At 42.3% G+C, this 16,497-nt stretch overlaps 2 protein-coding genes across 4 annotated transcripts in view; one reads left to right on the top strand and one right to left on the bottom strand.

Moving 5' to 3' along the window:
• Positions 1–16,497, bottom strand: part of uggt2 (UDP-glucose glycoprotein glucosyltransferase 2) — a 46,739-nt gene that overhangs the window by 14,555 nt on the left and 15,687 nt on the right. For all 3 annotated transcript variants that reach the window (XM_080785869.1, XM_080785870.1, XM_080785871.1), the window contains exons 19-30: positions 15,788–15,911; positions 15,584–15,682; positions 14,254–14,348; positions 13,041–13,256; positions 11,139–11,270; positions 9,360–9,490; positions 7,784–7,879; positions 6,629–6,731; positions 3,685–3,764; positions 1,319–1,508; positions 1,029–1,187; positions 466–551 (exon numbers count right to left, since the gene is read on the bottom strand). In XM_080785869.1, coding sequence (XP_080641995.1) covers positions 466–551; positions 1,029–1,187; positions 1,319–1,508; positions 3,685–3,764; positions 6,629–6,731; positions 7,784–7,879; positions 9,360–9,490; positions 11,139–11,270; positions 13,041–13,256; positions 14,254–14,348; positions 15,584–15,682; positions 15,788–15,911 — 1,511 coding nt within the window. The remainder of the gene's footprint in view (positions 1–465; positions 552–1,028; positions 1,188–1,318; positions 1,509–3,684; positions 3,765–6,628; positions 6,732–7,783; positions 7,880–9,359; positions 9,491–11,138; positions 11,271–13,040; positions 13,257–14,253; positions 14,349–15,583; positions 15,683–15,787; positions 15,912–16,497) is intronic.
• On the top strand, positions 5,311–5,928 carry LOC308330349 (DNA-directed RNA polymerases I, II, and III subunit RPABC1-like; the record flags this gene model as incomplete). The annotated part of the gene is made up of 1 exon (XM_080785197.1): positions 5,311–5,928. The coding sequence occupies one exon, from the start codon at positions 5,311–5,313 to the stop codon at positions 5,926–5,928; it is 618 nt and encodes a 205-aa protein (XP_080641323.1).

Raw genomic sequence — 16,497 nt, 5'->3', positions numbered from 1 at the left:
TCCCTCCCTGCCTGCCTGCCTACCAGCCTTTGCACAGCTCACATATCTCGTCATAACAGAACAGAGAGCCGCTACAATGTCAGCAGACCTCAATGTTACCATAGTGATGATTTTCATACTGTACCTCTACCAAGAGAGGGAAAGCAAGGTAGCTGAAAACACCTCTGATACAGAGTTAGTTACAGATGGCACTGCCCAATTAGCATGCTTATACAAGCCCTCCTCAATTTTTTTGACTAATTCTTCTTAGATAGGAGAGTGCAGGAAACCTGGGTCTGAGGGCAGGGAGATAATGATAGGAGAACTTGGAACAAAGATAATGGTCTGTGCACTGTCTGAGTCACTCGGCACCCCTAAATCCTTTGATGACATTGCACATGAGCAGTGAAAAATGTACATTGGGACAGTAGTGATTGCAAAACATCCATAAATAATTAGATTAGCAGATGTTTGGAGGACACTCACGCTAGAATCTGATAGATGTCCTCTGACCTCCCTTTGCGTAACTTCAAGATCCAAGCACCGGGATTGGATTTCAGCTGGAAATATCCCTGTTGGGGTTTCAAATTACATGATATTCAGTCCTTCAGAATGTCATCTGAAAGTGTAAAAATCACACCCGTGTGAACTGAGTGGTGCAACTCCACCATTAGCATGGACAAAAATACAGCCCATTGTCTCTTAGCATCTTAGTTACCTCTCCTGGCTGCTTCAGGACTTCCTTGTACTCACACCTGGAATCAACCTGTTCATGCTATTAACATTGCTTGTGCTACTGTTTATTTCTGACCTTTACTTACACAAGTCATTGTACTGTATTCTCCATTTATTTGTCTAAAATGAGTTGAAGGCTGGGGGTGTGGGTGGGAGAGGATGAGCAAGCAAGTATCTGTACATGTGTGTATTGTTTACTGTGCAGCTGCACTGTAATGTAATGTTTAACATACATTAAAATGAGATGCTGCATCTCAAGGGGCTATCCTCTCAATAAATTCTGACCAGTAAGGGGTATGAAGGAGGCTGCTTACCAGATTAGCCATGACGATGGTGTCCTGCATGAGGAGGTCCTGGCTCATGCCCAAGGTGAACTGCAGGCCCCGGGGCGGCTGGCCGGTTGACAGGTCAAAGCAGTGTCCCTCCAGCAAGAGGTGCTCCAGTTCATACTCTGCTGTCACCAGCCCACTCACCTGGAGAGAAGACAACATTTACACACAAAAAAACAAGGATAAATCTATAAACTGCCCCATGGTACCCTGGTCAGTTTTTCTCTGCCATTTAGGAATGGTCTGCTATAACCTGAGTGATTATACATCAATACCTCCTGCATGTGGATGTTGTCTAAGTCATATGGGCTCCGCACAGCTTCCACCATCCAGCTCTCTGGAGTGATCATGTTCAGAGTGAGGAGGGGGGACTCGGGGAGTTCTGTGAATCGGGCCACCGGTCCCGCCGACACCGTGTCGTTGGCTAAGAAAATCACATCGGGCTCCAACACAAAGCGGTAGAAGCTACAAAGAGAGGAAGAAGATTATTATGTATGTTTGAGGATTTGGGAGTATTAGTCCATTAAACAGGAAATGGAAAACAATAAAACATTCTAAGGGCGTCATGGAATATATGCTGCAGTGCCTTGAGAATAGATAACCCGCAAACGCTGGGAACGCTCTCAGAACTTTGAAGGACCCCACCGTGACAGGAATCCAACTAAAGCACTCGCCTCATCGGTGCGTGCTAAAATGATGACATGTTGTGCAATAGTCTCCTCTCTAGGACAGCAGAGACGAGTTCTGTTGTGACAGCTGGGTATATGCAATGTCTTCAAAGTGAGGAATCTATGCCGTTATTGCTGGTGTTTCTGCAGAGCCAATAACAGAAATATCTGCAGTAGTCTCCGCTCCAGATATGCCCCCGTCCTCCCAACATCATTACGCCTCCCAACATAATTATTATTAGTCAGCAGTCAGCACTGTCTTGGAGGTTAGCGTAGCGCTAATCCTTATGCTAATTGCTTTTGTCCTCTGACACTGGAAAGTCATAATGAGTTGCGGAGAATGCTCCAGAAGATCAATACAACAAAACAACAACTTTTTCTTTGCAATTTGCATTTACAGTATATCACCACCTTCCCATCCCCACAGGTACATTGTCACTTTTCCACATTGGACATATTTTTCAAAAGGTGATTTCAGCCACAGTAGCCACTGGGTTTGTGCGGAGCAGTTAAGAGAGGGGCTGTTGACTCCAGGGTGAGAAGGGAGAAGCTACCGCAGCTTATCAAGCTGGAGAGAGAGGGGGGAATGGACGATTAAATTACTGAGGCATAAACGCTGTCACCAGAGCAAAATGTCTTTATTGGATTGGTCCCAATTTGAGGGGTGACCAACTCTCTCCAGGAGATAAGAAAAAGAGAGGGGTAAATCAAGTGCTCTTTGCGCTCTCACGTCCCCCCTCTGCTCTTCCCATTTTCAAAATGCCAGAATATATCAATGAATGGTAGAGCAATTGGACCCTTGGACCCAAATTACCCTTGGTTTCTGTGTACAAATAGAATCAAATGGGCTTTTGATTCCATTTGTACACAAAGTTATATTAACATTCATGATTTTACACTTTACAGTGTAGGATCTGTGTACGTCCACTATTGACAATGGCCCGGTTTCCTAAAGGACACATGGTGTAAGAGGTGTGGTGTAGCACATGTTCAGATGCCCTCTAGGCCGCACACAGAAGCCTGTGAACATAGACATTCCGTGCATAGATGTGCCACACAATGGTAGGCCTCAGGCCTACCATTCTGAAATTTAATTTAATAATATTTGGACTGCTGGACAGCTGACAGTAGGCTCTCTTTACTCTTTAAAAAAAAAAAGATATATATATATATATATATATACACATATACAATAATATATATATTTTTTTGTGTGGCCTTGTTTAGTTGCACTACTAACACCGTGTCTGCTTGTTTAGTTAAAATCATCACTTCAATCATGTTCAAATCACCTGTATAAAGCTGGTCCATGGTCCTCATGCTCTAACAGGCATGCTGGTGTATGGGTGTATAGTATACTATACGTATAGCCAGAAAACTTCCTTTACTAGCCAAAGTAACTATGCTTTTAACTATGCTTACAATTTTACCTATATTATAGAAGATAGGATTTAATTTCATTGTCATCAAAGTCCCTGCATAGTCCCACTATTCAGCCAAGCAGCGGAAACGCTGCCTGTGTGGACAGCAGATGCATGAGAGATGACGATGCCACACTTGCCGTTCCCACTGCTGTTCATAAATACAGGGACACTTAACCAGAACAACAGGTAACAGCAGGACATTCTACCCACTGTGGGACATTAATCTACATTTTGTTCCAAGGATGAAAAACTCAAAACACAAATTATTTAATGAGCCAAATTCACACCATGATCGTACTGGTAGTTCATCAACAACTTCAGACTTGTTTGTTTTTTGCTGGTCTTGAAAGGTTTGAAATTGAAACGCAACAATACACGGGCTGTAAGCAATTTACCCCAAGATGAAAGGGGAGGCCCAGAGCAATAACATGGTGTTATTAAGCAGATCGCATCTGTGTGGTACAATCTAACAGACGGAAGACGAGAGGGAGGTGTGCATCTGGTGTGGTCGGAGGAGACGTGCACATCCCATACAGTAAGTTTAATTACCTCTTGAGGGGCATCTCGGACAGCTTGGCCCTGCAGTTCATAAACACCTGCAGTTTTAGATTGACCACTTGACTGAGCACCTGCAGGAGGCACAGAGGGAGAGACCCAGTTAGTGCTTTCAGAACAAAATACACTCAGATCAGTGGTCAGACAGTTACAGTACAAGGCACGTTATTGCGAGGACGTCTCCGAACTTATAACCAGTGAGACGCCTAAAGGCAGAGGCATCCGCCTCGTTAACGGCAGGCATGGGGGGGGGGGTCAGATCAACATGGAATTCATTCTGTACTGGCCATATAGGGAGCATGTCTTGAGTGTACAGGGTTTGATGAGGTCAGATCAACATATGGAATGTCAGAACAGGTCAGCTCATATTATGGAGATCTAAGGGTGGTAGCGGGGACATTCTCTTGTGCCTGTTGAGAACTCTAGTTTTCAACGGCTGCCGGGCGTAGCTACACTAATAACTTTGGGGCAGGCCCGTCTAGAGTTTAAATGGACAGGTATCAGTCAAAAGGAGGCATGGGGAATGAACAGAATAACAGATATTTCGGAACAGGTTCCGACATATCCATTATGGAGATCTAAGGGTTCGAAGTTTGAGGTTAGATGTAGAGTTGCTGGCCAATATTGATGACATCAGGGATCTCCATATATGGGCTTAATTGGGACAGCAAGTCGCATTTACTAGGACGATGATGGCACCATATTTAGCATCCCCATGGATAATGAGTGACTGATGTATGGGGATAATGAGTGATAAATGTACAATTTCATAGTAAATGCGACCTGTAGTCCCAATAATTTATATCCTTTGGACAGGAAGCTGAAAAAAGCAAAGATGGGCTAATGTGCAACAAATGGCTCCAAGAGCCTCCAGCTGGAATCGAACCAGAGCGGTTGCAACTACATGGTTTGCACACTATTCATTTACCAAACAACCTGGGGGGTCTTGTGTATTGTATTGACAGCAGTCAAATAACAGTTGCATCAACACAGCTAGCCTCCAGCAAGCCCTGGGAACTGTTTAGAGCAACAATGGGTTTGTGTCAGTGAATCATCTTCCAGGGGCAGAAAAACTGTTCTAAACAAGAAAGATTTGCTCGTCGGACCACACAGGTCTCCGCCAGGTTACTGGGTTAGGTACGTTATTGTGGGCCAGCAATGTTTGGAATACAGTCATTCGGTCCACTGGTGCTTGTAGCATGTCATGCAAAACAAGCCCCTCCAGCAAACTTTGAAAGCCAATCATAGTCTGACAAGAATCCGGAAAATGTGACAGATATATCTTGATCACATGACTAGAGACCAATTTGGGTGAGGTTTGGACAAAATAAGTAGTAGCAAAATAATCGCTCCATATATGGAGCTGAGTGATGCGTTTTGTTGATGCCATGAAGACACATTGAGGTTAGACAACACACTCCATATTTAGGCGTAGCTACATTGGGAACTCCTTATATGGTTATGGTTGAGTCATGGTGACATGAGCGTGACACCTGCCCACTCCTCCCTTAAGCCAATATATAGGATAGGAGTTTGACGATAGAAGGAAATGTGAGCAGAGAGTTTAACAAAAAACTGAGTTAATCAAAGTCAATATCATACAATCACCTAAGAGGAGAGATGGGTGACGAAGAAGAAACATACAGGCTCTGGAAAATCCGTAAAACAATCATGCAGATGTGTCATGACAGAGAATATCTGGTGACCCAGGATGAGTTGGACCAGACTCTTGAAGAATTTAAGAGTCAGTTTGGCGACAATCCTAGACGGACAGATCTCAATGTGCTGGTTGCACACAATGATGACCCCACTGAGCAGATGTTTGTTTTCTTTCCTGAAGAACCCACGGTTGGAATCAAAACCATCAGGGTGTACTGTCAGAAGATGCAGGAGGATAACATCAGGCATGCCATTATTGTTGTTAAGAAAGGCATGACGCCATCAGCCAAACAGTCTCTGGAGGACATGAAGCCCAAATACGATCTGGAACACTTTCAACAGCAAGAGCTGCTCATCAACATCATAGAACACGAGCTTGTTCCTGAACACATTCGCATGACAAAAGAGGAAGTGACTGAACTACTGGAAAAATACAAACTGAAGCCGAGTCAGCTACCTAGAATCCAGAAATCGGACCCTGTGGCTCGCTACTATGGCCTGAAAAAAGGAGAGGTAGTAAAGATCATCAGGCCTAGTGAGACAGCTGGGCGATACAATACATACAGACTATGTATTTAAGCTAAATATTTTCGTGTTCATACTGAAGATTGAGCATGAAAAAATCCATATATGGGCAATTGGGCATTCCAAGACAATGCGTGTAGCATAGCATGTCATGCAAAACAAGCCCCTCCAGCAAACTGTGAAAGACAATCGTAGTCTGACAAGAATCCGAAGTTCTCAACAGGCCCGAAAATTAAGGCCCGGCCGCAAAATTTCTGGGTTTTCACTTGGCCTCCAAGGAGTATGCATACGTAGTTTAGCACCGATGGGTACAGCGGTGCCACAGACTGACAGACAAAAAATATATAGCCATGGCCATGCGTAGACAATAACTCATGGTCAAATAAATCAAGATCTATATAACACACCTCATTGTAGCCTGAGTGCAAAGTCTAGGCAACACTGTCTTCATACAGTAAAGAGAAGTCATTTATTTCTCTATTGATCAGACTTTTCTTTTCCTTCTTACTTCCATCCATAAAAGATGGTATGGTGCCTTTCAGAAGTTACAAAGTATATGAAAGAATGAACGATGGACAAAAGGTCAAAACATATACAATATGTGGACGATGGAACTTTGACCATCGTCAACCAGATGACCACCTTTCAGAGGTTTCCAGACTCTCTCGCTCCTTCCTTTCTGTGATTTTTGTTTATGTCCTTGCAAGAAAGAGGAATCAAATGTCAGAGTGCAGAAGAAAAGTTGACATCTTACAATCAGCACAGACGACATCTTCTGTGCGTCCCTGGTGAGGGGGTCAACAATGGCCACCACATCATAGAAGACCTGGTTCTCAAGAGGGGACAGATGGAGCACACTGTGGAGGAGAGAGAGAGAGCACACACACTATACCTTCGTCAGCACATTTATTCAACACAATTTAAAAAAACACACCCGTATGAACTGAGTGGTGCAACTCCCCTCCCCCTCCTCTCTCTCTCTCTCTCATTAACAGGCAACAGTGCAGCACTATCACTCTCACTGTTTCTGGCACAACAGCGCCCCTACTGGTACTAATAGTCATACTGGTGCTCATTAACCAACACATACTACATACTGTTAGGCACATAGGTGAACACATAGGTGAACACGGACATTGCTGTTCCTTGGAGTGGTTGCACCACTCAAAAATGAAGATTGCACAAAAAAAAATATATATATATACACCGGTATATATATATGTATATGGCAACACTGCAGACAGGGATGAGAGCTGTCTGACAGAAACCATGTATTTCCATATTTCATCTTTTTATGTTATTTCCATTAATGAATGCCCTAAATTATACTTTACTGTATGACAGTGAATACCAATAGCCCATCTACTGTACCAGTTCAGAATGCGACATGTGAGCTTGTAGATCTGCTATTTTCACTATTTACAATTTAGGCATTTAGCAGACGCTCTTAATCCAGAGCGGCTTACATTAAGCAAGAACAAAAAACATGGTAATACATCATATACAAAAGTAGTTATCATGAATCATACGTAAACTAAGAACGTAACAGCAGAATATCTATATAATGAAACTATGCATACTATATAGTGGTGTCTACATAAAATGCTATCTAAGTTACATAAGTCAGTTATTTAAAAGCTATGTTTGAACATTAAAAAATAAATAAGAATTTGCTGATAATGACATGCCCAAAATAAGTTCGCCAGGTTTTTAAATGTAAGTATTTATGTCTGTTTGTCGCTTCTATAAATGTTGAACCAATGAATAAATAATAACTACACTGAATTCAATGGAATCCAAGATCCCCCCCCCCCCCCCTCCCCCCATTTCCTGAAAAGTAAAGGTTTTGAAAATAAAGCTTTCCACCCGACAGCGATGATAAGCAAGTAGCGAAAGCGCCATTCCTCACCTGTGGCTGTCTTTGACAAAGTGAATGTCCCTTCTAGTCTCTCCTTTGGGGGCTGCAGTGAGGAGGGCATCAACCTTCATGACTAAATCACTGGCTCTGGGGCAGAAGGGTGCAACATGGTCAGTTAATCACATACAGCATGATACTTAATATGTACCACAAAATGTGGTTCACGATAGATCACGCTCTTCACCAGCGCAGCCACGGAGAGTTCTTCAAGGTTCTTTATTATTTGTCTCCCGAGGAAGAAATTTGTCTCAGACAAAGGGCCCGCATGCAAGCGTAGCCCTTATGCCCATGTCGCCACAGAGCAGCGCCAAAACGGCAGTGTGTGCGCACCGCACCCTCCCGAATTGCGTCGGGGGGGAACTCTGCTCCGCAGATTTATTTATTTATTTCCCCCAGATGGTCTAAAAATGAGTTACTTATTATGATTTGACCAATTTATTACCAATCTCGTACACCATTGCTCACGAAAGCAAGATCCTTGACCCAATTATAGCCACTCCGTCTAGCTTTTAATTAAAGTAAAAGTAGTCTGAAAAAAGTAGCATCATTTTTGGGAAGGCTAAGCCTTGCCTGGCCTTACATACCCACCGCCTATGGAGTGGAGCACCCAGCTCCACAGCTTTAGATCAAAGGATACAAAACACTTAGTTTGTAGCCTTAAAGGTGTGTGACTACGTGACAAAATTACCAGGGGGAGAGAAGCTTCAGCCTTCAGATCAGTGGGTGCCATTTGGCCATCTATTGTGTCAGTGGGTGCTTTAGCTCTCAAGCACTCCCAAAGTTGACGCTGCTGCACCAGCGTATGAATGGTTCTAGGTTTGGCTGTGCACATTGGCTGGTATGGACTAGTAGTGAATTAAAATATAATTCATGACTTTTTATATAAAAAGTACTTGAACACCAGTTTGAGAACTACTACTCTTAGAGAAATCACCACTTTCACCACGAAAACAACCCGTACCGTGTTCAGAGAGTTCAGAGTGACACTAACTGGCCTCCCCCAAAAAAGACACAGACCGAAAATAAATGCCAATATAAAATGCAATCCAGGCCAGTGTTCTAGAGCAGGGGTTCACAACCCGGGGGTCTCGAAACCCCCCACCCCCACCTGGCTGGAGAATTAAGAGTTTACATAGTACATGCATAAACTTTCCTTAATGATTATATCTCTATTATTAAGGTTATTGTAGCGGTCAATTTGTATTGGGGTGGGGAGGGGGGAGGGGAGGTGGACGCGAGACATGGCCAAAGCCTTTCCAGGGGTCCCCAGCCAAAAACGCTGAGAACCCCTGTTCTAGAGGTGGGTTGTCCTTTTTTATTAGCCCCACCTAGAACTACTGCTGTGTGTCAAACTTGCGAACAGTGCTTTTGATGAACATTATTGCCTAATTCATACTAACGTAACAGGTAATACAGGTATAAATCGTCCTTAACACTTACCACCTTCAAACTAGAGGCCAGTAATTATCACATAATGGTGTAATGACAACCACAAACATTAGAGGAAGCAAGACATGGACAGACAGCCCAGCTGAAAAATCAATGAGACATAAATAATAAAACATACTGTTTTGCCTTCATCCCCATCTGTTTGACTTTGGCTTTGACTTTCTCTGCTGAGGTGCTCAGTGTAATCTTCTCTAACAAATGGAAATCCTCCACAGTGAATTCCTCCTGCTCTTCAAATGGCCCGAGGATCTAACATGGAGGAGATAAACACAAATGGGACAAGAAGATTCAGAATCTCACATCGACTTGTATTATTTATTTGCCATTTGTCAGGGAGGTTTTGAGCCCAATGCCTGATTTATACTTTGTTACGCACGTGTCACACACGTGTGCCGAAAATAGCAAATCATCAAGCTCTAATAGATTTTCAGTGTGCAACACCGGCACACTTCAAAGTATATATCACCATTCATTTGAAGGACATTGTTTAGAGTTTTTGTGGATTCAGTTTCTCCAACTCTACTCCTCCTCTTCTTTTGGGAGGAGAGTGTCCTCGGCCGACTGTCAGCGCTGCAGCGGAATGTAAAATGATATTAATTGTTACTGCCATCTCAGGGGTTGGCCTCTTCATCTGTCGTTGTCAGCACTGCTGCTGCTGAGACATCAGTCATCAGCTCTCTACAGTGATAACGCGCACACGATATACACTTGGTGAACACACATGCGCATACTCTACTCACACACGCAGGCACTACACACACGACCTTCTCGCACACATGCACGCACAAATGAAGTGAATGGCATGAATTGCATTCACACCACTTGTGACCTTTGGGAAACAGTTGGCATGCTGACAAGAACACAGAAAGGAAAGCACTCCTAAATGCAGCATCTTAGAATAATCTATAAAGTGAAACCATGAGAATAACAATTACATAGTGCTTTAAGTACCTATATCTTCAGACTACAGTGTGCAGATATACTTCTCAATGCTTCTAAAGTGTTTACATTTTCAGAAATTCCAAATTAATTCTGAATTATTAGATTTTCTTTTTTTCAAAAACAGTGTTAATTGGTTAATTCATAACCTATTCTTTGTTATGTTTGTGTCCAGGGGAGACACAGAAATTCTCTTTTTACTCCAGGACCTGGCTAAGATAGCTGCAATGTTGGTAGTTTGACATAATTTAATACAATTAGATAGGACTTTGTCTGTTTGGATGTTTGGGCGGTCAAATTGTAGCTAGTTTCCACCCTGCCATTAACTTATGGAAAGATGACCGCCGTGTGCATATAGTCTATTGAGTATTCAAACATGAGTATTCTGAACATTTTGAGCATCTCAGAACATCTGTAGCTCCAACGATTTAGAAGGTAGAAGCATGTTTTAAGTGGCAGTTATTTAAAAAAAGGCGTGGTCATTTTGGGGTATTTCGCCCCGGATAGAGAATTTTTCACAGTTCCTAAGTTGTTTGCAGTGGTCATATTAGCTAAAAACAGTTGAGATATTCTCTGCTAAATGAAGTGCATACATATCTTAGCCAGGTCCTGGAGTATTTGGGTCTTGAGTTTAAAAAGACAGGGAAACTCTGCTGTAATGATATTGGGAGGGACCTGATCTGCATACGCCCACCCCTTTCGTTCTCATTCATGTACCTAACAAAGACCACTTTGGTTGAAATATTGAAAGTTACATTTCACTTTGGGGGGGGGGGGGGGGGGGGGGGGGGGCATTGAAAACTGTGTGAATATCCTATCTTTAAACACCTACGGTATTTGGAGGTGTGTATGTGTGTAGTACTCTCTTGGACAACTGGGACGTGATGGTTTGTTGTTACCTGAAGTCGCTGTCCTTTTTTGAACTGATTTATAACAGGAGGAGGAGGGCTGGACTCACCCTGCCGTTGCTGACCACTGCCCTCTGTCCAGGACTCAGCTTCAGGATGTCTCGACAGAACAGCTGCTGACTGCAGATAAAATCCACCTCCATCGTGTTGAACTTCTTTTCAAAGGCATCTTGGTCCATGCCCTGTATACGGTCGAGCAACAACGGTTTGTTTAGTATGTTATGGATTGAGTGGCATCGCCAGCTCGTGTCTGAAGGCAATATGATATATGATAGGACAGGCTACCACTCAAGGACATCGCTCCCCTTCCTGACTATCCAAAATACAATCTGAGTAACTATTGACATGAAGTATGATGTATGCGGGGCGAGAAATCCCTCCGTTGTTTGCAGGATCATTAAAGCCCTGTGTCAGAGCAATCATTATGATTTTCAAACATAAATATTTCAGTCAGAGCATCGAGCTGTCAGCAATGCACATACAGTACATGAAAATTAAAGATCAATTTGTAATTAATCTAACAAACTTTTAATTAACACATTTTGGGCGGGAACCCCTTTTGGTGTTAGCATTATGTTATGCTTTAGCTATTGAGAAATAGCAGATCTACAAGCTCATAGCGCCGCACCACCGAGTGGCGCGCTGCGAGCTTGTAGGTCTGCTATTTTTGAAAAATCAAAGAACCACTGACATAGAAACAGCTTTTTCAGAAAACTGTCAGGATGTAGAAGACATTTTTAGAATCTGATCTCAGGTCAAAATGGGTTAAACTTTGGCCATTTTGTCTATAACAAATCAGGCGTGGGAGTGAGGAAGGTTTGTGGAGGTTATTAGTTTCTCCAGCATTTCTCTCCTCAGGAGAACAGGTGAAATACCAATAATGTCAGCACAACTCTGTCAGCAAGACTGTCTGGCAGCCAATAATAAACTCACATCCCCGACTCAGGTCCCAACTCACACAGCCACCGCCTACCTATATTTCCACCGCCATTTGAAGCTCAAATCTCTCCCATAGTTAAAGAGAGGGGTATAATTCAAGGCTGCTTTGCCGTGGTCAGACCCAGACAGACATGGGGCTGTGTGACAGAGTCATTATCCATATTGTAGCTGGTGGCACATTGGCTATTTTTTGTCACTAATGAGGGCAGACATGGGGCTTTCTGTTCAGCTGATCAAACCGATGGGACGATGTTTGATATGTGCAATGCTGTGTGGGCTGGTGCCATATGCACTGGAGACAGAGTACGTACTGATGAAAGCACCTGTGGTTGTAGAACTGCCATGATCAGGACAGTGATGGCCAGGCTTGGTCGGGCACAACTGAATCACACAGCCATGAACAGAAAGCAGCAGCTTGGCTAGTCATCTCTGGGGAGCAGGTATACACCAACACTTTTCTTTTTCAACTTTAATTTTTATCCCACAATTTTGCAACCCATTTTTTCACCCAGTGTGGCAGCCAGTGTGGCACCTGGGGGGGGCAGCGGACTGACCTCATGCTTCCTTCTATGTATGAGGATTCCAAGCCATAGAGTAATAAAAGGATAGAGACCGAACCGGAGCGTTAGACAGATCATGTGGAACTGACAGTGAGTAGGCTGTAATCCACAAGCTGTGGAGCATCAGGTGTGCGGCTATGTGAGATTCAAGAGACAATTAGAAGTTGTGCTCGTCCATCACAATTGTTTCCCTACAAGGGGATTAACCACTTACCCACATCAACTCTAGTGTCACCTATTCGGGGCATGTCATAATAGGCAAACATTCGTCACAAATTGGCGAATGAATGAATAAAGCTAAATAAAGCAACATTTTAGGAATTGGAAGCCGGATCAGAACCACTCATTGTGATATTCCTTCAATAATGATCATGGAAGAGAGATTTACAAACGAATGAATAGGTGAAAAAAATAAGTTGTGGAATGAGTTCCCTACAAAGCTTGTTCCCTTACCTGGCTGATTGGCAAGAACAGGTCTTTCATCTTGGCTCCTTGTTGGAGGAGCAACATGCTCTCCTCTTTCAGGAGTTTTTGGAGAAACTCTGCAGCAACCTTGTTCTTCTGGGTGAGGAGGGAGGCCCAGACGGCCTTGTAGACCACAGTATTCTCTTCAGTGGGTTTCCCACTGGGGTTATCAATCACCCCCACACGCACTCCAGAGCTGGCCTTCTGCACACGGACAAACGTACGTGCGTGCGCACACACACACACACACACACACACACACACACACACACACACACACACACACACACACACACACACACACACACACACACACACACACACACACACACACACACACACACACACACACACACACACACACACACACACACACACACACACACACACACAATAAATACAAGATAATAATGCATAACCGAACTTATTATTTCAACAGATTTCTTATTTATATAACACAACTAGGAATGTCCCGATCAAATTATTTTGCACCTGATCCGATTCCAGTCATTTTATTTTGAGTATCTGCCGATACAGATTTTTCCTGATCCGAGAATTATATTTTTATAGAACAATATACAATATCCAGTCTAATATCATGATATTGATATAATATTGATACTAGGGATGTCCCGATCACATTTTTTTGCTCACGATATATAACGATATACGATATATAACGTGTATATATATATATATATATACCTGGATATACGTAGCTGGCAAAAAAATAATAATTTACAGGATGATTGTTTTGCTGAGAAAGGTGCACTTGCTACAAGTGTAGCAGTATGCAATGCAGAGACTACATAACGGAGTGATTTGCATTGTTATGAGTCGGGTGTCAAAATGCTAAAAAGTAAATAATGTATTAAATCAACATCAATGCTACTGCATAGTAATGCAGTAGGTGCACATGTGGGCATGGACTGCAGTGCACAGTAAAAATCCTCAGTGATTATTATATTATTTAACACATTCAGACCGTAGCTCTCGTTTGGAATATTAACGCTTCTAGAGATACTTTATTTGTGACATCGGTAAAGACGGAACCTTATGCCTCCCGGTTTTAGTACGGAATGGAAGAGGGGGGGGGGCTTTCAGAGTTAAAATAATACTGAGGAATTTGCTGTGCATTGATGTGTAAACAACTGCAAATCAGTGAATGTGTATGTATGAATTTAAGAAACCATGATCTCACCACATGTTTCAGGGCATTGAGAAACAGCCTTCTTCCCGACTCCTTCTCAAAATCGCCAACTATCCACATGGTCACACCACACATGCCATCCTCATCTGAAGCAGAAGAGAAATGGTACCACTGAAATAATGATTATATGGCATGTCACGCGTTATATCTATCATGCTCAAATACCATTTTGATAGCAGGAGAATGTGCTCTGTGACAGACTACATAATCGATACGCATATCAATCCCCACCCTTGCATTTAAGTGTAGCTGTAAACGCAAGTGTGTTTTATCCAATTTTCCCTTCCAATCTCGATCCTAATGCTTAGCTTGCTTTTAGTGTTGCTAATCCTTTAAAAGGTTCTTCACGCTATCTACAGTCTATACACCGACAGTGTATAGACAGCATTATCTTGCTGGCTGGAAGCTCTTGGTGTCTTTGGCAGTGTCCTGCTAGTGTCATTCTCCTGGCTGGCTCACCCTTGGCATTCCATCATACAGATTCATGTTGGTAACATCTTGCTGATGTTAACCCATTTTGGGGTGGGAACCCCTTTTGGTTAAACATTATGTTATAATTTAGCTATTGAAAAATAGCAGATCTACAAGCTCATAGCACGCCACCGAGTGGCGCGCTACGAGCTTGTAGGTCTGCTATTTTTGAAAAATCAGGCCAAAATGGATTAAGTACTGCACGCAACATTCTGGTGTACAGTAGCACACATCTAGAGACTTCTGCAGGGTTGGCTTCAGGGTCCAGTATTCACTGCCGTATAGGAGAACAGACTCTACAACACTTTAATTTTAAGAAATTCCATTTTAAATTAATTTCTTATAATTCATTTAGGCTTAAAATGGTTTCATGTTGTTGCGGATCTTTGGTCTGACTCTGAACTACAGTATGTCAGTCAGTAAGGCACTGCAGTAAGAGACAATCAGTCCTTCAGTAAGGTACAGTCAGTCAGGTACTGTAGTAAGTGAGATCATTTGTCATTCAGGTCAGATAATTTGTCATAGCTACACTCCAGTGCAGTCTTGGGCAAGTGTTGGCTCTGATGACAGACAATTGGCCTAAAGCCAATCAGCAACCCCAGCAATTATCTTGCTGGACGCACAGCCTGTCTCTGTATCCAAAGAGCAATTTCACACTTTCACAGATCCACTTCACTGTGTATAATACATTTTTGTTTAGATACTATTTGCTTTTGTGATGTTTGACAAGCAAATACACCATGGCAACACCTTTGACCATTTGAACAGTGGTCTTTGCCACAGTGGGCTTGAGAATCTATCTAACATGTTGACCAGCAAGCATCGCATTAAATGATAAGTGACCTCTCACCATTTTTTGTGAAGTACTTAATTCTCTTAGCCAGCACAGATGTCTTGTCCCTGGAGTCCAGGAATGAAAACATAGTTGTGTCCTCCCAATCGTCTACATCTACAAAGGAAAAGGAAATATGTTCAGGAGGTCAAATCACAAAGGCTTAAGTATTAGGGAAATTAAAGTCTGGAGCTTAAATGTATGAAGCAGGAGTTGGAGTACGTGGAGAGGAAGTGAAGTCCAGGTATTTTCTGTCTGTGCTGAGAATGCGAGGGTTGATCCTGGGGACTACATTAGGCTGGTCCATCAGGTAGTCCACTACATCAATGCCCTCGGCCAATTGACCCTTGGTATGAAATAATAGTCACATGATTGTTAATGTTACCATACGGTAACATAATACTGTACTATAGGCAACATGAATGCTCATCAATTTAAGAGGATGTACAAGAATGAATTACTTAACTATTACAGAGTGGAGGATGAGGCACGCTGATTATCTCGGGCTATACTTGATTTCTTAATTATTATACTTGATTTCTTAATTATTATACTTGTTTTCTTAATCATTATACTTGATTTCTTAATTATTATACTTGATTTCTCATTTATTGTTCTTACATACACATGGACACATGTACTTGGGTATGTATGTATGGATGCTGTTACATTTGGATTATATGTTTATTGCAATTACTGATGGGGGTAGGATTAAATAAGTTTTTACTTCTTCCTATTCCTTTTTGAACTTCAGGTGCAAGACCTATGATCACATTGTTGTCATTATATTTTTTCTTATTTCATTCAAAAAAGAAATATACATGCATTGTGGTTATATATATATTGTTTTTTTCTTTTTTCTTATTTGACTGTCTTACCTGAAGGTTTCAAAATAAAGATAATCAAATCAAAAATCAAATCAAAGTATTCTG

This window comes from Protomyctophum bolini (genome assembly GCF_963924005.1).
Source record: "Protomyctophum bolini genome assembly, chromosome: 16".
Taxonomy (NCBI): domain Eukaryota; kingdom Metazoa; phylum Chordata; class Actinopteri; order Myctophiformes; family Myctophidae; genus Protomyctophum; species Protomyctophum bolini.
This window is presented reverse-complemented; position numbering and strand designations above follow the sequence as displayed.